Here is a 27,471-nt window from a genome sequence, read left to right on the forward strand (position 1 = left end):
AACCTTCCAACCACTATGTTTAATGCCATCCATAAACTTTTTATACTACAGTGGTACCTTGAAACTCAACATCAATTGGTTCTGGGAGTGGCATTGAGTTTAAAAGACATTGAGTTTTAAGGTATTTTTTCCCATAAGGATGTATGGGAAACCTGTTAATGCGTTCCGTGGTCCCGTGGAACCAGTGGCGGCTGCTGGTCTTTCAAAAAGGGGAAGCTCATTGTCGGCTTACATCATAAAATTTGTCAATTTATTTATACATAAATTCTGCCCTACGTTCCTTTTCAAGAAAATGGCCTGAACTCGAACAAGGAAATGTTGAAATTATGTTAAACTGAAACAAATACTATGAGTGTGTTTTATTTACACAATGAACAATGGAAATGGTCAAGTAATTTCACCAAGCAAATACCAAGAAATGGGTTGCAGTTTGTCTTTCGACTTCACTCGCAAAATTCGCGATGGGACTGAAGCTCCCAGTGATTAAGTGACGGTGTAGATCTCAAAATAGCTGTCAATCAAAACGGGATTCAGCCTTTCGACTGATCCTCCAATCATCTTGCAGAAGCTCCGCGTCTAGACCCGCCCACAGCTCCATTCACCCCCAGAGACGCTCAGCGTCCGGGGGCGGGACAAAATCGTGTTATTTATCCAATGACCAGCGTTCCATGCAGTCCCGTTGAAGTGAATAGACGCTCAGCTTCTACGGGCAAATGCATTGAAGCTACGGTAATATGAGAAGTTAACAAAATCGAGTCAGTCGATTTGTGATAAGTAGCTGATTCTGAACGAACTCATCTTCGAGATGAACGTGTTCTAACGCATTTGTAGTCAATGGAATGTTAACACATCTGTACATATTTGACCATTTAATTTTTGACATTGTAGGGGAAGCTGAGCTTCCCTTGCAGTCTTAGAGAAATCGCCACTGATTTTCATGCAGTAAGTCAGTCGCAATCAAGATGTCAGTACAAGTGACTCAAGTGAACCGGATCACATTACTGAGTGACTCAGATTAACCCGAGTCCATAAAATAAACCGAATTTACCAGCACTAATCCTGATCAGGATAAAGTTAATGCTTAGTACAGATTTATTGTTCGCTTTTGTCTCCCCCTGGTGAAAGGTCTGTGCACTAGCACAGATCCAGATCTGGCTCATGGTGATGACGATTTCTGGTCGCGACTTGCAGGCCGGAGAAACAAGCGTGGCTGAAGAGTCGCAGGTTCGCTTCTGTTAACATGGTGAAATCTGGAAAATTGCGTTCAGGAGCAGCGCAGAAATTAAAGCGATGGAAGAAAGGACACAGCAGTGATTCCAACCCAGAGACCAGCAGATACAGACAAGCTGCCAGAAGCCGGTTCTTTAGCCGCCCTATAGGTAAAGTTCTGCTCATGTTTACTCTTAAATGTACAGGCTGCACTAACACGTGGGTAGGAATCGCTCAGTCGACTTTTATATTCAGTTCATTCATGAAGACATGGCAAGTTACATTATTTAACATCAACTACACCAGGGTTTTGTGCCATGACTTTAATAATAAAAATGGTTAGTATTTTAACAGGATAGTCTAAAACGCTTAACGTGGCTTACTGTGCTGAGCACCTATTACTGGTCATAAATACTGTCTACTGCTGAAACGACACATCCGTGATCCAAAAGGAAAGGGATCATTTTACCTCATGCTTTTTATTACCAATTAAACCTATTATTATAAGAAAAAAACCTTAACTTGGTTTTATGTATTAAAACAACGACCCAGGAGCACCATCATTCTCTCACTTATTACTGCTCATAAGGACTATCTAGTGCTATAATGGCAGACCTGTGATCCAAAAGAAAAGTAATCTTTTTTACGTCGTTTTTTATTTCCATTTAAACCTATTATTATAAGAAAAAAGAAAAGCTGCAGAAAAAAAGATTTGCATGTTTTTGGACTGTGGGAGGAAACCCACGCAGACACAGGGAGAACATGCAAACGCCACAAAACCTTGCTGTGAGGTGACAGTTATACCCACTTAGCCACCGTGCCACCCTGGTTTAATGTACTAAAACAATTACTTAGGAACACCAGACCTCTCTGTTATTGTTGGACATATGTACTAACTACTGCTGAAATGACAAACCTGTAGGCCAAAAGGAAAGAAGTAATTTTATGTTGAGGTTTTTTTTTAAATTCCCATTTAAACCTGTTATCATAAGGATAAAGCTTAATGTGGCTTAATGTGGCTTAATGTACCAAAACAATGACCTAAGAACAACAAAACTTAAGTGGAAACATAGTCTCCCACCTACATATGATCGTTGGGTTAAAGAGGTTTTGGCATGTGTTAAATTGGAGAAGATAAGATTTTCCCTGAAGGGATCTATTGATTTTTTTTCACAAAATGTGGGATCCTATTCTTGATTATATTAAGGATAAAATAGACATACTAGACCCAGAGGATTAAAATATACCATAGATACTTATTAATTTGATTTTCCAGTCATTACTGGTCATAAGTACTTTCTACTACTGAAATGACAAACTTGTGGTCCAAAAGAAAAATAATGACCTAAGGACCCCAACCTTTTATCGGTCACTGTTCATAAGTACCTTCTACTACTGAAATGACAAACCTGTGGTGCAAAAGGAAAGTAATCATTTTATGTAAAGCTTATTTGTTTTCAATAAACCTATTATTATTATAAGGAAAAGGTTTAATGTGGCTTAATGTACTTAAACAATGACATAGGAACACCAGACTTTCATTACTGGTCTTTCTTGTCCAAAAATAAATTTTTTGTTATGCTTTTTATGCCAATTTAAACCTATTATTATAAGGAAAATCCTAACATGGCTTAATGTACTAAAGCAATGACCCAGGAACACCAAACTTCTCTCAATTATTACTGGTCATAAGTACTTCCCACAACTACTCTACTACTTATTATAAGAGGAAAGCTTAACATGATCAAATGTACTAAAACAATGACCAAGGGACACCAAATCTCTTTCAATTATTACTGATTATAAGTACTTTCCACTACTGAAATGACAAACCTGTAGTTCAAAAGAAAAGTAATAATTTTATTTTGAGCTTATTTGTTGCCTTTAAATCTGTTATTATAAAGAAAAAAGCTTAACATGGCTTATCCTACTAAAAACCCGACCTAGAAACACCAAAATTTTCTAACTTATTACTGACCATAAGGATTTTCTAGTGCCGAAAGGACAAACCTGTGGTCCAAAAGGACAGTAATAATTTTGTTAGGGTTTTTTTTTAAATTCCCATTTAAACCTATTATTCTAAGGAAAGAGCATAATGTGGCTTAATGTACTTAATCAATGACCTAAGAACACCAGAACAACAGACAAACCTGTGGTCCAAAAGGAAAGTAATCATTTTGTTAAGCTTATATGTCCCAATGTATACCTATTATCATAAGGACAAAGCTTATTGTGGCTTAATGTACTAAAAGAATGACCAGAAACATCAAACTTCTTTCAGTTATTACTGGTCATGAGTACTCTCTACTACTAAAATGACAAAAGATAAGTAATAGTTTATATCATGCTTTTTTAAAATCCCATTTAAACCTTTTATTATAAGAAAAAGCTTAAACTTTTAACTTATTACTGGTCATAAGGACTTTCTAGTGCTGAAATGACAAACCTGTGGTCCAAAAGGAAAGCATTATTTTTATGTTAAGGTTTTATGTAAAAATTCTCATTTAAACCTTTTATTCTAAGGACAAAGCTTAACGTGACCTAATGTACTAAAACAGTGACATAGGAACGCCAAAATTTTCTCACTTATTACTGGTCATAAGGACTTTCTAGTGCTGAAATGACAAACCTGTGGTCCAAAAGGAAAGTTATCATTTGATGTTAAGGTTTTTTTTAATTTTTTTATTCCCATTTATAGCTATAGTTCTAAGATTAAAGCCTAATGTGGCTTAATGTACTAACCAATGACTTAAGGACACCAACCTTTTCTCACTTGTTACTGGTCATAAGGACCTTCTAGTGCTGAAATGAAAAATCTGTGGTCCAAAATGGAAGTAATAATTTCTTGTTACGCTTTTTATGTCAATTTAAACCTATTATTATAAGGAAAATCTTAACATGGAAAAATCATTTTTACGTTATACTTTGTGTTCCCATTTAGACCTGTTATAAGGAAAAAGCTTAACGTGACCTAAGAACACCAAACTTCTCTTAGTCATTACTGGCCAATCTATTATTATATGGAAAAAGCTTAACATGGCTTAACGGTGGTCCGTGTACCTTTGGTAATTCGTTTTTCACTTTAAATCCCAAAGTTGAAAAACAAGAAAACGGGTCGTTTTTTGTTTTTCGTTTCAAAAACCAATACTGAAAAACGGGAAAACGGGGCGTTATTCGTGTTTCGTTTTAAGATCAAAAATCAAATAACAAATAAGCAGAAATTGAAAAACGGGTCGTATTTTAATTTTCCAAAATCAACATTTTTCATCAGTTCAACCAGAAATAAAAGAGCGAGCGCGTGCACGTGCTGAGGTACACGCTTCATATAAAGTGTAAATCAGGTACAAGTGCTGAGAAGACGGAGCACAAAGTTACAATAACGTTACACCGCGTCCCCTGTTCTGACTTTTGTGTCTGCTGTACTTTTTCCTGCCTTTGTTATTCACACAAGAACTATTTATCCTAAAAAAAAATAGGGGGCTATTCTAAGAAAAAGAATGCTGCATTATTTTTTACGTTATTATTATTATTACCGTATAGGACTCAGTTCTGTAATACAGGCATAACTAATCGTACATGTCACATAGTGGTGGTAAATTCGGTTCATTTTATGGACTCGGGTTAGTCTGAGTCACTCAGTAATGTGATTCGGTTCACTTGAGTCACTTGTACTGCCATCTTGATTGCGATTGATTTACTGCATGAAAATGCATCCAGATATCACTTATCTTCCGTGCACTCAGAGCCAGGGCCAATCAGAGGACCTATAGGATCCGGGTTCATTCAGATCTCGGACTCGTGATTCCTGATTCAGTACGAAGATTCGAATCCTTAACCGAGGCGATTCAATATTTCTTGTTCTCGGCCAATAAACATCCAAAATATATTTCAAAAAGTTATGTGGTAAATAATAGGCAGAACACTGATTAAAAAGAAGCATTAGATGTTGTATAGCTTCACCGTGACATGTACGAAAATCAAATAACAAATAAGCCTGTATTACGGTAATAGAACAGGGGACGCGGTAACGTTATTATGACTTTGTGCTCCGTCTTCTCAACACTTGTACCTGATTTACACTTTATATGAAGCGTGTACACGCACCTCAGCACGTGCACGCGCTCGCTCTTTTATTTCTGATTGAACTGATGAAAAATGTTGATTTTGGAAAATTAAAATACGACCCGTTTTTCAATTTCTGCTTATTTGTTATTTGATTTTTGATCTTAAAACGAAACACGAATAACGCCCCGTTTTCCCGTTTTTCAGTATTGGTTTTTGAAACGAAAAACAAAAAACGACCCGTTTTCTTGTTTTTCAACTTTGGGATTTAAAGTGAAAAACGAATTACCAAAGGTACACGGACCCTTAACATACTAAAATAATGACCTGGAAACACCATGGCACTAAATAGAAGCTGTTTAAAAATAGTAACAGTTAAACTATAGAATAGGGGTGGCCGATCTTATCCAAAAGAAGCAGAGTTTTTAGGTAGCATTTAAGCAGTTTTCTTGTATTATACTTAAATGGAAAGGTTGGTCATTTTAGTAGTAGAGAGAGTACTTATAACCAGAAATAAGTAAGAGAAGTTTAGTGTTCCTAGGTCATCGTTTTAGTACATTAATCCACAGTAAGCGTTTTGAACTCTCCCATTTTAACTGATACATACAGTACATACAAATGCTGGTTTTATGCAACCTTGTGCACAGAATGTCATATTGGGTCACAGTAAAAACAAAAGGTTCTACAGTACAGAATTTACATTTGCATTTTTATTACACAGTGGGTACATGTACCTTACACTGTTGTTCATTTTTAAATTTTTATTATTATATTTTTACAGAGAAAAGTGACCTTACAGTCGATGCTCTAAAACTGCACAATGAACTTCAGTCAGGTTCACTGGATAGTTCCAGAGATGTTGTGGAGGATGCCATGGAGGAGCCTACAGCTCTTTCTGAAAGAACATCTGGCACATTTCTGAGTGGTTTATCTGACTGTTCTAACCTGACCTTTAGAAAAGTTCAGCGATACTGGGATTCCAACTCTGCTGATCATAAGGAGGTTAGTGTTACACAGAATTAGTCTAATGTGTTTTTTTCTATGTTGCCATGGTTTTAACATATGCCTTAAATACACTGTAATAAAATACATGCTGATGGTGTCTTGTACAGATCTGTGCTGTACTGGCAGCTGTCACAGAAGTGATTCGCTCTCAAGGAGGAAAGGAAACAGATACTGAATACTTTGCAGCCTTGGTTAGTGGGTTTTAAATTCAAGAGATTCTTATATCATTTCATCTTTTCTTGACACATTGCTTTAAGCTAACATGTCATAAACAGTATGACATTATAAAATAATTACATTGTTGGTATTAATAAAATAATGTCTAATTCACTTGGTGCTGTAAATGTAACTCTTGAAACAGATGACGACTCTTGAGGCAGTAGAGAGCAGTGATTCACTGGCTGCTGTTGCTTACCTCCTAAACCTGGCAATGAAAAGGTACGTTATGATAAAATACAAGCAGATTTTGAATTGGATATAATAATATGTTGCTAGGCTGGTAAATATAGTTGTTTATAAGCAAATATAGTTTTTATAAGCAAATTGCCATTAGTGCTGGGCGGTATGACGGTACATCCGGTATATCAGCTTCAATTATTCGTACAGTATGGATTTTTCCATATACCACCATACCGTGGCATAGTTTATACAGTTGCTGTAGACTTCAAATATAGGCAGCATTTAGGTCCAATAGCAAACAAGCAGAAATTGAAAAACGGATCGTATTTTAATTTTCTGAATTAAACATTTACAAGAAAAAATATCGACACAGCATCCCCTGTTGTTCTGAATTTTTGTATTAGTATGTTTGACTTGCATATATTTCCTCTATCTCAAAATAAAAATTAAACAATATAGGGAAGGGATTCGCGTACTGGACGTTAGTTTTATACTGGATGTTCGCCTGACGTCCAAGGTTCTTTCGTCTCGTTTTCAGCCAATAAACATCCAAAAATCAATAGAATTGTACAAACTGACTTTAAAGTAAGCAAGAAACAAACAGCAATCAAATAGATTTCAAAGGGTTCTTTTAATTTTTAGTTAATGTTGTTTCTTAAATGCAAGGATCATCTGTGTGGACAAAATAAGCGGGCGTCTAAAAGGTGCAGTAAGAAGAAAACTGTTTAAAATGCATTAAAGGTTGTAATAGTTACAAAATGACATGTGTGATGCACTATACCTGTATTACAGAATAATAGTTCTACTCAGTAAAAAAAGAATTATATAAATATATTGTAAAAATAGAATCAGCTAAAGACCTACATAGAAGTATCTATCTATCTAAATTAATAATAATAAAAAGAAATACCGTGATATACCGTAAAACCATCAGAATTCTTGAAAATACTGTGATACAAATTTTTGGCCATACCGCCCAGCCCTAATTGCCATGCAGAATTTCAAGCTTTAGCCATTATTATAGCTTCTAGTTTGTGTCCGTTAAAGAAATAAAATGATACAGCTGCACATCCACTTGGAAGATAATGTGTTATAGACTCATTACAAATTGTTTCTAAATGGGTCGATGGAATCACACCAGATCATCATAGACAAAAAGCACCCTCAGCAATCACTTCATAATATCCCATTTGGCAGACGATACTGAGAGGGTGGTTTAATGGGTAGCACTGTCGCAGGACAGCAGGAAGGTCCTCTGTTTAATTCCTAGGTGGAGCGGTCTGCATCCTTTCTGTATGGAGTTTGCATGTTTTCCCCATGTCTGTGTGAGTTTCTTCTAGGAGTTCTGGTTTCCTCTCACGGTTCAAAGACATGCAAGTGAGATGAACTGGAGATACAAAATTGCCTGTGACTGTGTTTTACATTGAATTAGAACTGATGAATCATGTGTAACCTGTAACTACCGTTCCTGTCATGAATGCAATCAAAGTCTAAAACATGATGTTAAAACCCTAATAAACAAACAATACAGTTTTGTATTATACAAAAGGACAATTGTCTCTATTTAGCTGCTATCACGCTTTTACTCGTTTAACACTGCATCTCAACTCATCTTCTAGAATCAGAGGCTCCATCCCAAATTGCATACTACTGCATACTACATACTACTACTACATACTCATTTTCCAGTAAAGCAACACTACACAGAACTCATTTGGTATATGCTTATTTTTTACACCACTCAGTTACTGCCTGGTGAAAGGCCATTTCACTGGCAGACTTTTCTGAACCCCTCACCACCAAATATTGCCCTTGTTATGCCAAAAGATGTGAATAATTCAGGATTGTGTGTGTATTTTTACAGTTTAACATACTTTGTGTTGTCTTTGACTTTGTAGAGTACCAGCTTCAGTGTTGATAAAGAAGTTTTCAGACACAGCGAAGGCCTTTATGGACGTCATGTCAAAACAAGCCAGCGCTGACTCCGTGTCCTGTCTCAGATGGGTAAGTTGAACATTTCTCTTATTTTTAAAATTGGCATGAAGCTATAAAGATCATAGAGGGACCATAGAGACTGACTTAGTATAACCAGTTTCTTTAGTCTTTATCTCTAGTTTTTTAGGTTTATCAGTGGATAACATTCATGACATTGGTTGTTGTTTAGTTATGTGAAGTGCACTGTCGCCTCACAGCAAGAAGGTCCTGGGTTCGATCCCCAGGTGGGGCGGTCCGGGACCTTTCTGTGTGAAGTTTGCATGTTCTTCCCATGTCTGTGTGGGTTTCCTCTAGGAGCGCCGGTTTTCTCCCACAGTCCAAAGACATGCAAGTGAGGTGAATTGGAGATACTGAATTGTCCATGACTGTGTTCGATATAACCTTGTGTGAACAGATGAACCTTGTGTAATGAGAAACTACCGTTTCTGTCATGAATGTAATCAAAGTGTAAAACATGACGTTAAAATCCTAATAAACAAACAAACATAGTTATGCGAATAAGTAATTGGTTAAGTAAGTTAACTTTTGTAATTAGGGGTGCAAATTTACCCAGTTTCTTTAAATTGATAACCAATCATCACAAGCTTATAACCTCCCATTAGGGCGGCACGTTGCCTCGGTGGGTAGCACTGTCGCCTCACAGCAAAAAGGTCCTGGGTTCGATTCCCAGGTGGAGCGATCCAAGTCCTTTCTGTGTGGAGTTTGCATGTTCTCATTGTGTCTGCGTGGGTTTCCTCCCACAGTCCGAAAACATGCATGTGAGGTGAAATGAAGATACAAAATTGTCCATGTCTGTGTTTGACTATAAAAACTTAAACGAATGAGTCATGTGTAACCAGTAACTACCGTTTCTGTCATGAATGTAACCAAAGTGTGTAAAACATGACGTTAAAATCTTAAATAAACTCCCATTGTAATATAAATACATCCAGCAGCTTTATGTCAGTAAGTCTTTATACTTTTATTTAGTAAAAAATATTGCAGTAATGTAGAACACATTAACATTGTGACCAGTATATAATCAGTTAACCAGTTAATAAACATCACTTACTTTAAAGCTTAGTGTGTTTTGAGTGTAAAAATATCAACACACAGTCCTAATTTATTAATCCCAACTGTGCAAACTTAAACAAAGGGGTAAAATATTTATCTATAAAACATCTTGGGTGCCATTTACTGCTCTAGATAAATGTTATTTTTGTTTATCTATTATTTTACTCACTTCTTACAGATTTTGTCCTGCATGGCTACACTGCTGAGGAAGCAGGATCTGTCAGTGTGGGGTTACCCGTCCACTCTGCAGGTCTACCACGGCCTGCTCAGCTTCACTGTTCACTCCAAACCAAAGGTCTGCTCCTAATTCATCCCCAGAATTCTTCAATATAGTTTATAATAATGTTGTTTTTTAATGGAATGCATTAATACATCTGAACTTGTTTAAAGAATACATGCAGCACACTTTTCTGCTTGTTATTTATTGTTATTGTTTATTTGTGTGTCTCACAGGTGCGTAAAGCAGCTCAGCAGGGTATTTGTGCCGTCCTGCGTGGCAGCGAGTGTATGTTCACCGATAACGCACCCAACCACCATCCAGCTGCAGCCACCACAGCCAAGTACTGCATTAAAGAAATGGAGCAGGCAGGAGGTAAGCTTTCCCATGTTGCACTTTGTTTGGCTGAGGATGTAGACTGGCATGTATACACCAGTTTCTTCTTATTCCCCCACACGTTCGGTGAATTTGCCCATGAGGCCAGTATTCGCGCACAAGGAGCCACACACTGATCTCTGCGATCCTCCACCGCCTGTACAGGTGCCTCAGGCTACTAACCGGGTTTATTAAATGGTGGCAATCTGGTCCCACTGTGGTTTACACTATGTAATGTAAAGCCTCCACAAGGGGTGTTCACGTACAAGTATATTTTGTGTTTATGTGCCTTTGCTGCTTTTTATTTTTCTCTGCGACCCTTTTTTTGGCTCACGACCCACCTAAGGGTCGCGATCCACGGTTTGAAAAACCCTAAACTAGGAATGTCAGTGATTTAAAAGTAATTTTTTGTTAACATTGTGGGTTAAAAGGACACTTTGGTGGTGCAGTGCTAAAACACACTAGCCACACACATCCAGGACCTTCTTGTTGTGAGGCGAAATAATACGCCCAAATAATATTAAACATACTTTACGTTTTGTGTATTTTTGTGTGTACAGGTAACAAGGAGGACACGACCACACTGCATGTTCTGGGACTTCTGAAAGAGCTGATTACTACGTTTCCCCACAGCTCGGTAAAGTCTTGCTGTGAGACACTTCTGCGTCTGATGACCCTGAGTCATGTGGTAAGAAGCCGTCAGCATTTACATTTTCGAGGGATCTTCAAAAAGTTTCCACACTTTTATATTTAGGTTGGAAATGGTGAGGGTGAGAGGAGTAGTAATTGGTCATGTCTGAGAGACTGAGAGAGAGCCTATAGTCTGGATTTAGCGCCATCTGAATTCCACCTTTTTGGACACTCGAAGCTTTAAGAGGAAGAAGATTGTCATGTGATGATGATGTGATAGCAGCGGTGCATCAGTGGCTACGTGCTCAACCAAAAGCATTTTTTTAAGTTGGTATGATGCTGGGAAAATGCATCGGAAGGTGACGATGTAGAAAAATGATGGAATTTGTTTTGAAATTCCTAATAAATAGAGTTTAAAAAACTTTTTGAAGAACTCTCATATATTTTAAACATGTACTTGTACACAGTGACACTTGTGGTATTTCGTATTCTAAAACAATTAATTGTTTGTCTTTTTGTTCAGTTAGTAACAGCAAGCGCCATGCAGGCTTTTCACAAACTCTTCAGCAGCAAACCCAGCCCCTCATCCATGTCTGCAGAGCTAAATGCACAGATCATCACGGTACAGCAGACATACCAGCAACCACACACACACACACACACACACATTCAGGCTTGTTTTATTAATAATTTTATTTGAATGTATGTCATTATCATTGGGTGTTTCTTTCTGCTAGGCTTTGTATGACTACATCCCCAGTGAAAACGATCTGCAGCCCTTGCTGGCGTGGCTTGCTGTGATGGAGAAAGCACATGTTCATCTGTCCAGGTTGGCCTAACTGCCTGATTATTGAAATATTTTTGATACAGTATGTGTCTGAAAGGGAAGGAAAAAAACAGATGTGTGGTGTTTAGCTTACAGAGCTCTCTGAGTTTGGGTCATCTGCCTCGCCTCTTCTCCACTGTTGTGTCCTGTCTCCTGTCCCCACATTCACAGGTCATCTCTGCTGCCACACAAACGCTGAAGGTTTGTAAGAGCTAACTTTTACTTATGCATCATTATCCAGTTATTAATTCACAAGTTACCAGGGTTGGGATGTGTAATATAGCGCCAACAAAATGCAGATTAAACTCAGAGCAATTTGTAGAGACCTAATAAGGCTGATAATGGGATGACAAAAATAATGAGGTTTTGATTTATTTACGTTTGTGGTATTTAGCAGACCTACAGTTATGACTGAACCAGTTTGAGCAATTAGGGGTTAAAGGCCTTGCTCAGGGGCCCAACACTGGCAACTTGGCGGTGGTGGGGCTTGAACTGGCAACCTTCTGATCACTAGTCCAGTATCTTAACCACTGAGCTACCACTGCTCTGTTTTTTTGGATATATACACCGACCAGTTCTAACATTATGATCACCTTCCTAATATTGTGTTGGTCCCACTTTGCTGCCAAAACAGCACCCGGCCATCCATGTAATGTAAAAGAAAATGTGATTCATCAGACCAGGCCACCTTCTTCCATTGCTCCGTGGTCTAGTTCCGATGCTCACGTACTCGTTGGCGCTTTTGAACAGGGGTCAGCATGGGCACCCTGACTGGTCTGCGCAACAAACTGCGATGCACTGTATATTCTGACACCTTTCATTTAACCAGCATTAACTACTTCAGCAGTTTGAGCTACAGTAGCTCGTCTGTTGAATCGGACCACACGGGCCAGCCTTCGCTCCCCACGTGCATCCCCACGTGTTCCTTCCTTGGACCACTTTTGATAGATACTGACCCGGTAGGGCTTTAGTGTGCAGCAGTATTTTTAAAACAGGATTTGCTAATGAATTTCTCTGTCTTTTGGATATTTGTGCACCATGTCACCTGTCAGCTCTGGAAGGAGAATGATGAGAGATTTCGACACTGTTATTCAGCTTTAAAATGTTCTTGTTTTCAGACTCTGATCAATGAATGTGTGGCACCTCATATGGCAGAGATCGGCACTGTGCTACCCAGCACTTCTGCCGGTAATGGGCTGTACGTCTGTAAGATGTTCCAGTAAGTTTGCCTTTGTATTTGTTTTTTTTGCCTTTTAATTGTAGTCATTTTAGCTTAAGATGAGAAAATACACCCTGCACACCCTGCACATTGTATCATCACTGAATGAGACCGAACATGTTTTTAAAAAGGAAACTAATGGGTGGCATGGTGGTGCAACCGGCAGTATATGTACCACACAGCTCCTGGGTCCGGAGTACTTGGTTTTGCACTTGACATGCACCCAATTATCACTAGGTATACAGTAAGTGAGTTAGTTGGATGGATTGCTGCATTGTTCAGAATATATTCCAGTCTTTTCCCCAGTGTTTTTCTCGACCCACTTCAAACTGAATTAATATAAAGCAATTTAATTATTTCTTGTACTTTATTAGTTTTGGAATGATTTTCTAAATGACTCTAGTCTTCTAATTCTGTTTAATTAATACACTGCTTGCTTTCTTAAATCTTGCAGCATCGTGGAAGAGGGCTTATCCTATCGCTTCCATGCGTCTTGGCCATTCGTGCTTCAAATCCTCTGCTGCTTCTACAAAGCTGCAGGGAAACGAGCTCATCCTATCATGACCACGGTGAGGATAAATGTGACCATTCTACATTACGCCATACAGACTTTTAGGTTTCAGTTTCTGCAGTTTTGCATTTTGTATGTATTTGATTCATTTGATTGGTTGCTTTGGGGTGCTAGTCATTCAGTATGTTAATTACTTATTCTGTAAAATGTCCCTTTGGCTGCTTTAAAATCTGATTGTCTGTGAATGCGCTCGCTTTTAAGAGTCTGCAGTCTCTCAGTGACCTGAGAGCGACGCCACAGTTCCCGTTCTGTGGCCAGCTGGATTTGGCTGTAGGTGCGGCAGTGGAGAGCATGGGTCCACAGGTTGTCCTAAATGCTGTTCCTCTCCTCATCACTGGCACTGAGTGAGTCAACACATCATGTGATTAACAATATATGTTCCTTTATTGGTTATCTGTGTGTAGAAAATTCCACATATTAGTATTTGGGTAAACCTGCCAATAGATGTTCATGTGAATGTGTCCAAACCAATGCCATCTGACCGAGGGTACACACCGTTTCTAAACCCGCTTCTCATTTTCAGTAATATTAAGGTACTTACATTTGTGGCATATAGCAAATACTTTTTTTTTTTTTAAGTGGCTTACAATTATGTTTTTAATACAATTTTAGCAATTGAGGGCTAGGAACCTTGTTTAGGTGGTGGTGCTTAAGCCAGCAACCTTCTGATTACTAGACCAGTACCTTAATTGTTGAGCTATCACTGCCCCACAAGTCAAACCATGTATCAAGTCAAGTCAAGTCATGCTTGATTTATTATTGGGCACACAATAGACACAATCACCAATGGTGCAATTAGGTTTTTTGCATCCAATCTTCTTTTATTTGTGTAATCCATACACACTCCCCCTCCTTGCTAGGCACTCTCAAACGTGCAGTGGGGCTGTACATAGCGATTATGAGCAATGTCTTTCAAGTTGGCATGGTAATGAGATGTTGGTTGATGTTAGCGCTGGTGCTTCTGACTTCCAAAAGCAGAGATTCTTCTTCTTATTATTATTAAGTATTCACCTCACAACAAGAAGGTCCTGGGTTTGATTCCCAGGTGAAGCTTTCCGGGTCCTTTCTGTGTGGAGTTTGCATGTTCTCCCTGTGTCTGTGTGGGTTTCCTCCGGGAGCTTCAGTTTCCTCCCACAGTCCAAAGACATGCTAGTGAGGAGAATTAAAGATACAAAGTTGTCCATGACTGTTTGAAATTAAAACTTGAACTGATGAATCTTGTGTTACCAGGAACTACCTGTCCTCTAACGAATGTAACTAAAGTGTAAAACATGACTAAATTATTGACGTGACTATTGTTATTGTGCGTGTGTACCAAATTGCTATTGCTGTGGTACACCTAGCAGGTCAAAGTCTAGCAAATATGATCAAAGTGCTAACTATACAAATACTGGTACATCTTGCACACATTGTATTAAATGTTTATACATACATTTTTACTCTTGTTCCTCCTGCGGATGTTTTTTTCTTACCAAAAATGTCTGTGTTCAGTGATGACCTGGAGTTTCCTCGCAGCTGGCTCATCCCTGTCATCAGAGACAATGTCAAGAACACTCAGCTGGCCTACTTCACCTCTTACTTCCTTCCACTGGCATCCACACTAAAACAGAGAGGTTTGTCTCTCTGCAGTCTGTTCACCTCTCATCGGGTTGCACACTCGTATTCACTGTTTTGAAAAATATTTTAGCTTGGATGAAAGGTCTTTAATTTTTACTGGCTTTTCTTTTTCAGCTGGTGAAATGGAGGCAGCAGGACAGAAGCTTGTTGCGAAAGTGTATCAGACATTACAGTTGCAGGTAATGCAGGAAAATATGTTTTTAGCACTAGTGGAGGGTGGCACAGTGACTCAGCAAGTAGTGTGGACATGTACTTCTTTAGGTTTAAACCTCACACCCAGTCACTGTATGGACTGTATGTCCTCTTTTGGTTACCTCCCCCTTCCAGACATGTACAGAAAAACAACTGGCTGCGTTGAATTGTCCTTTGGTGTAAGCAAATGAATGAAATGAATCCAGGTGTATTCCTGTCTTGTGGCCAGTTTTTCCAATGTGCATCAATAGATGATAATTAAAAAAAAGTGGTCTTTAAAACTGAATGCTTTAATGATTGATGAATGCACCTTGTAAAAGACTTAATGATCTTATAAGATATGATCTTATTATGATCTTATTATGATCTTATTATTGGATCTCATATGATCTTATATGGAAAGAGAGGCATTGATTGGCCAGTGGTAGCTCAGTGGTAGCTCAGTGGTGACTGTACTGGACTAGTAATCAGAAGGTTGCCAATTCAAGCCTCACCACCACCAAGTTGCCACTTTTGAACCCCCGAGCAAGGCCCTTAACCCTTAATTGTTTAAATTGTATACATACAATAAAAGCATCTGCTAAATACCTAAAATGTAAATGTAATTAATCAGTGTGTGTTTCTCTTGGCACAGATCTGGACCATGCTTCCTGGGTTCTGCACTAAGCCCACTGACATGGTCAGCTCCTTTAAGAGCATTGCCCGCTCACTGGGTATGGCAATCACTGAGTGCCCTGACCTCCGAATGTGCATCTACCAAGCTTTGCGCACACTGATTAACAAGAGCTGTGAGACAGGTAAGTGTATGTAATGATTAACCACTGTGTGTAACCTCAGACTAATGGGGACAATTATCACTGGTTCAAGCCCCACCACTGCCAAGTTGCCACTGTTGGGCCCTTGAGCAAGGCCCTTAATACTCAAGTGCTTGGATTGTTTTCAGTCATAACTGCAAGTTGCTATGTGTCTTTTTAACAGAACCTGAGGGTGACAAGTGGTGCAAATTTGTAAAAGAGGGGGAGAACGCCCCATTCTATTTATGGGCTTTGCTAGCCCACTAAGCAAACCCCTTTAAAATGTATAGAGTCTAAATCTTCATTTCTTATCTTGATTTTCTCTGAGTTTCACTAGTCAATTAATTACGACAAAAGTTTATTCAGTACAATATCATTATTTCAGAATTGTTCAGTATGAAAATGATCCATCCTTTCTTAAATGAAACATCATTTGTTTCTGTTTCGCAGAAGAGGAGAAGACTGAAGTGGGCCGCTTTTCTAAAAACTTCTTGCCCATTTTGTTTAACGTGCACACCCAACAACCGACACCCGGAGACACAGACCCATCCAGGCTGGCTGTTCTTGACACCATTAGAGCTTATCTTACTGTCACTGATCAGAAGGTAACTTGCCATCAACATTACACTCTATAGGGATATTCTTTATAGCTAATTATCATGTTATGCTTAGTGTTTGAATAATGATGTACATTTGTATTTTACAGATGGTTTGCTCATTTTTGGAGAAAGCGCTGGAGAGGCTTAGCAGCCCTGACAGCTCTGAGTTTACACGGTAACTAAAGTCTTTCAATACTACTTTACTTTTTATAAAAAACACTCTACAAACTTTAATCTTTTACTTAAACCAACATGCACACAATAATCAAAAGTATTTGGACACACTATATGCATATTTATGGCTACTTTGGCAACACTCACTGTCAAAGCATTGACATAGTTATATGGCTATGCTGTCTTTATAGATAAATATTGCTACATTTACATATTTCAGCAGATGCTTGTATCCAGAAAGACTGCCAGTAGCTTCCTTACATTTACTAAACATTTCCTTAACCTAGTAAAATAAGACAATGGTCTAAGAACATTAATCTACTAAAGCCCTGTTAAAACAAAAGTAAACCTAAAACACAACTTTTTATATTTAAGAGCTCATGGACTCTTAATGTGGCACAGTCACAGGATGCCATATTTTTAGCTACATAGTTCATGGGTTGTTGTGTCCTGGTTTATTAAATGTTGCTCATGTTCAGTGGAAGCTGTAGGTAACTACGTGTCAGACACAAAACAGGACCACAACATGCTGAAATGTATATACAATAAAAAATATGTTGTTCTTTGTTGTATCACACTAGTGATATTTCAGTATGTGCACATAGAGTTTAATAAAAGGAATCTGCATTTTAAGTTCTTTACTTGCTGACAGTTAGTTGAACTGTGGTACCAGTTTAACACACTACTGTACAGTACTCAAACTCTTCACGAATATAAAACTGAGGACACACATGAAGATAGACAAAACAAAAACAGAACAAGAAAGACTATAACATGATTTTAAAAAAAAAAGAAAGAAAATATGCAATGATCCTGCCATGAATGTAACCAATGTGTTAACATAGCATTAAACCAATAAATAAACAAACAATGAACACAGTACTGATTTGCAAAATTGCTGAATTGTTTTTGTACCTTGGTATTGGCTTGGTGCCAGTCAGGGGTCTGACTGCATTCAAAATAGTAAAGCATAAGGAGCCCAGGTGGCGCAGCGGGATATTCCGCTAGCACACCAGTGCCGAGATTCTGAACTCCTTGGTTCAAAACAAGGTGTTGCCACCAGTTGGCTGGGCGTAATGGGCAGTGCCTGCAGCAGATACTAATTGGCCACCGTATCTGATTGGCGAAAGAGACATGGGCAGCGACGTGCTCTTCTCGGATGCAATCGGGTATCCCACAGCAGCTGAAGACAAAACTGAGTGCGCTAAATCAGGAGGAAAATGGGGAGAAAATGCATAAAATATTCAAGCATTAATGCACAGTTTAATGACCACATGTTTTAATAATAATAATCAAAAGTATTAGGACACCCCTTCTAATTGAGTTAAGGTGTTTATAGTGTATAAAATAAATTATATGCTTTGTGGCAATATATGCTGATTGTTTTGGCATGGAATTTCGAACAAGCTAATAGTCAGTGTATTTTGACATGTTTAATAATAATAACAATAATGTAATTTTTCTTTGAATCCTCCCCAGACTTACTGTGATGGATTTGGTCGTAGCAATGGCTGCGTTTGTGGATGAGTCAACAATGACGCAAACCTATGAACAAATCAAACCCCACTTAGAGGTATGACTTATCTAAGAGTTCTATTATTTTATTATTATTGTATTTCTTTTATACTGGTGCTAATGTTTGTGTCTGTGGTTGGTTACTCAGAGTAAGGACTCTGGTATTCAAAAGAAAACATACCGAGTGCTGGAGGAAATGTGTGGAGGAGACAGAGAGCCGTGTAAACGTTTTGTCCTGGCCAATTTGGAAAGGCTTAAAGAGGTTCTACTGGACAGTCTGAGAAGCGCTTCCTCACCAGCTAAACGAGTAAGAGACCACACAGACATCTCTGTATAAATGTTTATTCAAAATGCAAAGACTTTAATGTTAGATTCTGACCGTTTTCTGCTTATGTACAGCCCAGACTGAAGTGTCTCATTCACATTGTGAAACAGCTGAATGAGGAACACAAGGCCTTCATCACTGCACTCCTCCCTGAGGTATCTTCACACACAACTGGTTTCCACACATCTAATTTAGTTGTGTGTGTTTCTAGCTGGTCATGATGATATTTTTACCTTGAATTAGGTCATTATTTGTACAAAGGAAGTCTCTGTTGGAGCCCGCAAGAATGCCTACTCCCTTCTGGTGGAAATTGGCAGTGCCTTTGTCCGATTTTGTGGCAACACCAAAGGTAGGTCTGTTTCACTGAGCCATATTAGCACAGTCCACTGATCATAAATCTAAAAAAATTCATAGCTTTGGTTACAGAATAGTAGAGGTAAAAGCAGCTCTGGTGTCCTTATTCTTGGTTGTGTAACATTTGGTGGGCAGCTTAAAAACGTGGTTCGTCCAGTCAGATATAGCAGCATTTAATCCTGTCTGTGCCACAGCTGTTTAAGACTTGGACATTCTGGGTGGGAGGGATGCCATTGCTTTTTCCCCTGTTAACACTGACCCTTTTGTGTGTGGCTTAGTTTATCTAACAGAACTAAACAAAATATGCTGGGGCTTAACAATTTGGATACAAGCCTGTTTGTGTGGTGCAAATACTATTAAAAATGTGCCAAGCATAATTACACACTTCTGTTTATCATATTTCAAAGAAATCTGTTGATGTCAACACCCTGTGTTGACTGTAGTCACAGTAAACCCTGGATAGCATGTAGGAATTGTCAACAACCAACCTAATTTAGGTTTAAAAACCACTTTTATTTTGTGTTGATCTGCTTTAGATGCCATAAATGAGTACCTGGGTCACGTGTACGTCGGACTCACTGGATCGGTGACGATGATCACCTGTACAGTGCTGGCACTCACCAGACTTGTGTTTCAGTATAAAGGTAAGCGGCTCTACAGACATGAATATCATGATTTGTTTATTAGGATGATTTGATCTGTTAATGTATTGCCACTAGGGTTGCCACCTCTGCACTGTCGCCTCACAGTAAGAAGGTCCTGGGTTCGATCCCCAGGTGGGGCGGTCCGGGTCCTTTCTGTGTGGAGTTTGCCGGTTCTCCCATTGTCTGCGTGGGTTTTCTTCCGGGAGCTCTGGTTGCCTCCCACAGTCCAAAAAAAACATGCAAGTGAGGTGAATTGGAGATACAAACTTGTGAACTGTCATGAATGTAACCAAAGTGTGTAAAACATGAAGTTAAAATCCTAAATATAAATAGTCAAAAAAAATAATAGTCCCGGAAAATGTATTCTCTCTCTCTTTAGGGATGCTAAATGTCCCAGTTAGATCCCGTTGATGCTTTCCACATTTTTTCCCCATCAGGCAGTCTTGTCAGTTAACCGATAGCTAACTGTGCTGTATCTACCATTGGCGAGATGGAGGACGAACATGAGACTGTCACCTATCTGGCAGGCCAGTCAAATAGAAAATTATAATGCAACATTCATCGTACTTCAGTAATTACAGTACACCGCATGGCTAAAGCCAATCCACTTTCTGTTTTCTGTTTTTTCCTGTTACAAGAGGGCAAAATTGCTTGGAGGACCATGCTTAAAAAAATGGCAACATGGCCACAGCTGCCTGTCCCATAGACTGTGGAAACAAGAAAAATATTCATTGACTAAGATGACTAAGAAGTAACTAAGATGTCCTGTGGCAGAACTAAGTGTGAGGCTTTAGATGAGAATGTGTTGGCACCATTTAGTCAAGAGACATAAGCAGCAGAGTTGCAGAAAAGGCAGTACTTTTTTTCTATTTTATTTATGCATTTTCTCCCAATTTAGCATAGTCTTCCACTGCTGGGGGATCCCTTATTGCCGTAGAAGTGGGTATATTGCTGCTCACGGCTTCTCCGACCCGCGCACAGCCCTTAGCGGAACCCTTTTTCACCCATGCACTCTGCACAGGCACCTCTCTATCTGCCAATCAGGGTGCCTACACAGCATTTGAAGACGCCTCCCGCATAGTCCAGTCATCCCGCCCTAGCAGAAACGTCTGCTGCAGACACTGCCAATTATGCCTACTACATGGCGCCCAGCTGAATGGTGGCAACCCTGGGTTTCAAACCGAGGAATATCCCGAACCGAGGATTATCCCGCTGTGCCACCTGGGCACCCGAAAAGGCAGTACTTTAAAGTATGTTTTGATTCGTCCAATTCTGGCCACACAAAATTGTTTCCATATACGGCAGTGTCAAGGTTTTTTGTCAGATATACGTAGGTGGCAACCCTAACTGCCAGTCTGCTGTTTGATAATGGTGTAGCTTTGCAGCTTGTCTGGTTTGTGACTGTGAGCTTAATATCATTTAGACACTATAGATGTGTCATCGCTGGAGCAGCTGCTGCAGAACATTTGCCTGCTGCTCGGCTGCAGGACACGCGAGATCGTCAAAGCCTGTATAGCTTTCATCAAAGTCATCCTCTTCGCCCTGGATGTAAAGGTTCTTGCCAGCCATGTAACGGTCATTGTAAGTATCGGAACCAAATATGTGAGCTTCCCATTAACAATTATTTGTTGGCTTTTTCTTTTTAAAAAGAGTTAATACACGATTTTAAAGTAAAAGTTTAAATTTTATCTTCATTAGATGGAGGGCATTGGTGCTATGAAAGAAGATATGAGACGGCACTGCAGGACGAAGCTGAAGAGTGTTTTCACTAAATTAATCCGCAAGTTTGGGTATGTTTATTTAATCCTACACTACAGTACATCACTTTAACTGTATTTAGTATGCCCTAACACTCTGGACAGGAAGCCAATTCATTGTGGGGCTTCAGCCATCCATCCCCTTAGACATAGCCAGTCATGTCTGTAGGTAGACTCCTGACCGGCCAATAGCACCATTAGGGATTCAAACCTAGGATCCCAGTAGTGGTGGGCTAGCATAAATTACAGATTTTCCGATCTTCACTGATTAAATACATCCTTTTTTACTGATTTATTTATGTGTTTACACTCTTTTTATGCTTGCTAGGTGGCACCCAGCTAACTGGTAGCAGAGCTGAGATTCTAATTGGCGGAATATCCCGCTGTGCCACCTGGGCACCCAAATACCTTATTTTAAAAGTGTTGTATCATGATGTTAAATATTTGATTATTTTTTTTTAGGCTTTGTTTGCAAAACTAGAGCAAAATGACAGATCATTAAACCTAATATGACATAATACCATAATAACATAATACCATGCTCAGCCCTGATATCATTAAACTGTTGAATTGTTGTATCTCTGCTGTTCAGGTTTGAGCTGGTGAAGAGCATGTTGCCTGCAGAGCATCACAAAGTTTTGGCAAACATCCATAAAGTGGAAGCCAGAACAAAGAGACGCAAGCTGCTGAACAAAGCTCAGGAGGACGAGGAATCAGACAGCGAGGAAAACGCTGCTAAAGCCACGACTAACAGGTATGTATGCTTTGAAATTGACAGCACTACTGTAGCTGTACATCAGGGTCAAACACAACCGAGACTTCTTAAAAAAAGGCAAGACCAAGCTATTATAACCAGGTGCCGAATTGGTCATACTGCCCTCACCCACCGACACCTCCTGGTTGGCAAGCAACCTGTCAATTATGTGCTAATTTAATGAATTTCACCCATCAGAGACGACTTTTATAGGGTTGAGAACATAAAATAATTGTTCGAGAAGATTCCTCTAATTAAAATTCTGAACTTTTTAGACAGACTTGATATAAAACAAGTAAACTGTACAAATAATGATGTACAGTTTCAATATCTGTCTATGCAATAAATATAGGCAGTATGTTGCTGGTATGGCAATAAACACAAACAAACAAACATCAGGGTCAGCGTTAGCCATTTGGGGGCCCTAAACAGTTATAGAGAGATTGACGGATGTATATATATATATATTCTTATAAACAATATATACAAATATATGTATTATCAATATACATTATAATAATCAAGATATAATATTAGATATAGGTATGAATGGATATATCTAATAGCAGCAGTAATATATACTATAACCGATATATACATATAAATATTTAAAAAAGTAAATTTTAAAGGAGTATGTAGGTTTAAAATTACTGTACAAGTCAGTGTGTGCTTGAGTTCAAGTCCGATTTAATGTCCCTGTGTTGTGTGGTGGTGGTGTTGTATATTTTGTGTCTATTTATCAAATTATTTAGCTTTTTGTGTGTACTGGTTCCTATTTTAGACATGATGATTGATTTGTAACCATTTCACTGGTTACACAATGTCCAGTGTGTATTGCAACATTTCCTTTTTAAAAATGAAGCCCAGAAATGAACTCAACAACTTTGTTGGCAACTAAAATAACTAAAACTGAAACCTAAAGACAATTACTTAATTATATAATATATTAAATATGAACCAAACACATAATATGAACTAAAACTGATCTACATACAATCTTTAGTAGGGGGCACTGGATTTAAACATCCTCTTTTTGTATTTTCTCTGCGCCTGCAGTATTGAGGACATCTTAGCAGACACGGACTCTGAAGACTCTGATGATGAGAAGCCTAAAAAAGGCCAAAAGAAGCAGGTTAAACAGAAGGCTCAGGCCTGGCTGAAGGAGGGCGTGTCTGATGAACCACTTAACTTCCTCGATCCTAAAGCAGCACAGAGAGTTCTTGGTAAGAGATTCTTTTGGGCTAAATCTGAGCAAAGCAGAACATGCATGCTTATTTCAGCTAAGCTTTATCAGATAGATAGTGTTGACATACTTTATTCCTTCTTTTTGTGTGCAGCCACCAACCCTGACCTGAAAAAGACATCCAAGGCAGAGCATGGGTTCAAGGTGACATCAGATGGGCGGTTGATCATTAAGGAAGATGATAATGATGATGACAAATCTAAAGGTAAATGTGGGGTTTTTATTAAGCTGGATTAGAATTTAGTGATGACTCTTTGTGACTGTGCTGAATGTTTTTTAGATGGTGAAATTGATGACATCCTGAAAGAGGCTGGAGTTAAAACTGTAAGTAGATGTACAAGCTAAAGGTAAAAGATGTTTAATTCAGTAGCTACAGACTGTATCCCATCTACTGCGCCTGGTGCAGACTACCAGAGCCACATACTAGCATCGAACTACCAAATCAGTGAGAGCATGCTGAGAATGATCCACCACCCATTATGTGGTCAGCGGTGGGCTTGTGGTGGTCAGCTGTGTGTGCATACAGCTTTGAATTGAACAGCTGCAACAAGTGTTCCTTTAGTTGCTGGAGGAAAAGAGTAGATTTCCTCTTGATAAGAATTTTGACAGTATATGTTATCCAAGCAATTGATGGTTAATGGCCTTGCTTAAGAGCTCAAGGGCTTAAGGCAGTTGTGTGGTATGAACCAGCAACCTTCTGTTTAATAAGAGCAGTACTGTAACCACTTAACTAACACTGCCCTAAAATGTAGAGCTTGTACAGAGTTCATAGTGAAAGAAGTTGAGGGTTAAGGGTCTTGCTCAGGGGCCCAAATGTGGTAACATGGCGAAGGATTTTCTGATCACTAGCCAAGTACCTGATCAATGAGCTACCACCTCCAAGGGCAAGTGCCTTTTCATAGGCAGTGCCTCAAATCCAATACCTTAAAATATACAAGATCCAGTAAATTACTACATATAAAATATACATGACTATTAATCAGATGAGTTCATGAGTAATTTAACACTAATCATTTGGTAGAAAATCACATAAGAACGTGTGTAATGCACCACATTTGAAGAAAATGTGCCTAGAATATTGGGTAATATGATAAGGTTCAGGACAGTTATTGTTGGAGCTTAGTTCTGCTGCCTCCACTGATAAGTCTTGTTATATTGTCATGGCTATTACCATGTATGTAAATGCCTGTGTATAAACGGAATGGTAAAAATCTGGTCAGTGAGTGTATATGCTTATAAAAGAACCCACTAAACGACGTGTTTGTTTGAAGCAGAAAAAGAACCAGAAGAGGAAAATTAAAGATGATCTGGATGACGATATGGAGATTGAACCTCAAATAAAGTACAAAGGTAGAGGAACATGGTCATCTGTAATCTAATATGGTGAAATAATAATAATAAAAAAACCTTTTACTTGTCCACTTTTACCTCAGTGTTTACCAGTAATTTATTTGTTAGACTTTTTGTAAATGCAGTAAAGGCTCCTATTGAGAACCAAAACTGATATAGTACTGGGTCAAATTCATGCTAAATCAGGTTATTCAAAATAGTGTTTGGATGAAATGTTACCAGAGCACTGAGCCAAGCGGTGATACGTACATGCATGCATCATGTACAGGGTGTGGACAGAATGTTGTTGAATGTTTGTGTACAATGCATTCAAATTATTATTTAAAGTCAGCATGCGTAAAAAGATGGAAGGCTGACATTACTGTTATTGGTGACCTGATATTTTGATTGGTTTTTCTAGTAATATAGGATAAGCTGCTTGCTTTTATTAATATGGATTTGTTTTTCATTTAGCTGGTGGCATCGGGATCCACAGACCTCTGGGTGGAAGAGAGGAGTCAGGGGCCAATTATAAATCAAAGGTAAAGTTGGATATAAATACTTAACAGTAATTAAGAGCAAAAGTAACTGTTTTTTGAAACATGAGTAAACCATCAGGTGATTAGTTTAAATCAGTATAATACATGCTCAAACTCAAACTGAAAGGAAGCTTTATTGACATGACAAATAAGGACATTCGCATTGCCAAAGCTCAGTTACAGAGAAAAGAAAAATAACAGTAAGAAGGAACAAATATATACAAAAGTTACAGGTGCAAAGAAAAATAAAATAATAAAAACAGTGCAAATAATAACAATAAAAAAGGTAACATTACCAGTGATGAGGTAGTAATAAAAAGTGTGTGAGTGTGTGAGTCACCCACTGTTCATCACCTGGTAGCAGGTGTGTGTGTAGAGTGCTGCTAGTGTGCAGCTCTCTCTGTGGTCCCCCCCAGTAGGTGGGGCAGTTTGTCAGGGTCTGGGAGTTGAAGCTGGGGATGATGATGTTAAATTTGGGGAAGAATTGGGCCCGGATGTGGTGGTATTTGGTACATTGGGTGAGGAAGTGTAGCACAGCCTCTCCGCCCGGGGCAGCCAGGACCGGGTGCGTCGCCCCGTCTCCACGGCCAGGTCGTGTGCGCTCAGTCTGTACCTCGTCAAGGTGTTTCTTAATTTAGGGTCGGATACTGCGCTCAGATCATTTGCTGCACTGTAGTGTCAGTTTAGGGCCAAATAACTCTGCATTTGACTTTAGTTTCACTTTCCCAATAATTCAGGTATTTAATTCTGAGTCTTTGTGTAATTTGGTTCATTCTAATTGGGTTTGCAGATTTCTCCTGTTCCTGAGTCTTTATTGTGTTAATGTGTGTTAGTAATGTGCCGGTGTGTGTTAGTGGTGTGTCTGTGTGTGTTAGTAATATGTAACATGCTGTTACAGAAAGGAAAAGGTGATATTAAGAAGAAGGGTAAACATGATCCATATGCTTACATCCCTCTCAAGAAGGACCAGCTGAACCGCAGGTAATGAAGCTATTTGGTATCTTTAAACAGTATTAGCACTGACTTCTGATGTGGTTTGTCTGATACCATGATAACATGTGTTGACAGGAAAAAGGCTAAACTGGATGGCCAGTTCAAGGGCCTGGTGAGAGGAGCAAAGAAAGGAGCGTTGTTGGGAAAGAAATTCAAAAGCAAAAGGAGAGCTTGAGGTGCATTTAAATGTGAAATATTACTGGATGTGAATGGACAGTTTATATGTGGACCTAAAGAAGGTTATAGGCCTGGTCATGTGTGCTTATACTAATGGACTGGAGAGAGGGGTGCACAGATTTATTACTGGTGCACCCAAGAAAGCTGTTTGACTTCATAGATTATATTTCTGATTTCAGTCACTATTAAACGTGTTGTTGAAGTTTTTCCTGATATTGTATGTGTTTATTTTTTAAGCTTATTTTGGAACTGGTTTGCACAATGTGATATTGTGTGATTAATGTATTTAAATGTGAGATGTTAGTTGAAGTAAACATTGCCAAAACTAAGAGACTATTCATCATTATGAAAATATAAACTCTTATAAAAATATATAGTTCTGATGACCCCCAATCAATCAGAATTACAGTAATAAACCAAACAGTAAAATGCTTCTTGTTAAAAACTAAACTATGCATAAATCAAAGTTCAGCTTTATGATGAGGCACTGCTCTTTATTTCCAGTAGGGGTCAGTGTTTCCCTTTTTATTGATCAGGTCAATGGTTTTTCAAACTGTTAGCAGGTACCACTGGTGCTACTTGTACCAGTCTCATGAGGTACTTCACATGTGCTGCGTGTGCTGAATTATAATTTAAAATCTGAATATAATGCAATGTGTAACATTTTCTAAAAAGCATGACATTTTCATTTGTTTAAAATACAATTAATTTGTTTATTGATAAATAACAGTTGCTGTTCATGATATGATTTTGGCTATATCCGTCAGGCCCTGATTGTGTTTTGCATGTGTTTTTGTGAGGTAACTTAGAAGTGATATTTTGTAGTTTTAGCTTAATTATACCTTAAAATCCAGAAAAAATTACACTAGTTTTATGACCTGTAAAAAGAAAGATTAGATTGTAG

The 27,471-nt window shown here is 38.6% G+C and overlaps 1 protein-coding gene across 1 annotated transcript; it reads left to right on the top strand.

The window, feature by feature from the left end:
• Window positions 1-1,200: 1,200 nt before the first annotated feature.
• Window positions 1,201-26,780, top strand: rrp12 (ribosomal RNA processing 12 homolog). Its single transcript, XM_062996165.1, has 34 exons — window positions 1,201-1,379; window positions 6,053-6,273; window positions 6,384-6,467; window positions 6,638-6,714; window positions 8,574-8,679; window positions 9,902-10,018; window positions 10,177-10,315; window positions 10,876-11,003; window positions 11,469-11,567; window positions 11,683-11,774; window positions 11,861-11,972; window positions 12,890-12,990; window positions 13,445-13,559; window positions 13,763-13,905; window positions 15,053-15,174; window positions 15,293-15,357; window positions 16,005-16,167; window positions 16,615-16,769; window positions 16,871-16,938; window positions 18,417-18,510; window positions 18,601-18,759; window positions 18,852-18,932; window positions 19,021-19,126; window positions 19,668-19,775; window positions 21,199-21,356; window positions 21,474-21,565; window positions 22,125-22,286; window positions 23,343-23,509; window positions 23,624-23,734; window positions 23,810-23,853; window positions 24,804-24,879; window positions 25,333-25,400; window positions 26,296-26,378; window positions 26,466-26,780. The coding sequence occupies exons 1-34, from the start codon at window positions 1,241-1,243 to the stop codon at window positions 26,563-26,565; spliced, it is 3,855 nt and encodes a 1,284-aa protein (XP_062852235.1). The 5' UTR covers window positions 1,201-1,240; the 3' UTR covers window positions 26,566-26,780.
• Window positions 26,781-27,471: the final 691 nt, after the last annotated feature.

Source organism: Trichomycterus rosablanca, chromosome 5 (genome assembly GCF_030014385.1).
Source record: "Trichomycterus rosablanca isolate fTriRos1 chromosome 5, fTriRos1.hap1, whole genome shotgun sequence".
Taxonomy (NCBI): Eukaryota; Metazoa; Chordata; class Actinopteri; order Siluriformes; family Trichomycteridae; genus Trichomycterus; species Trichomycterus rosablanca.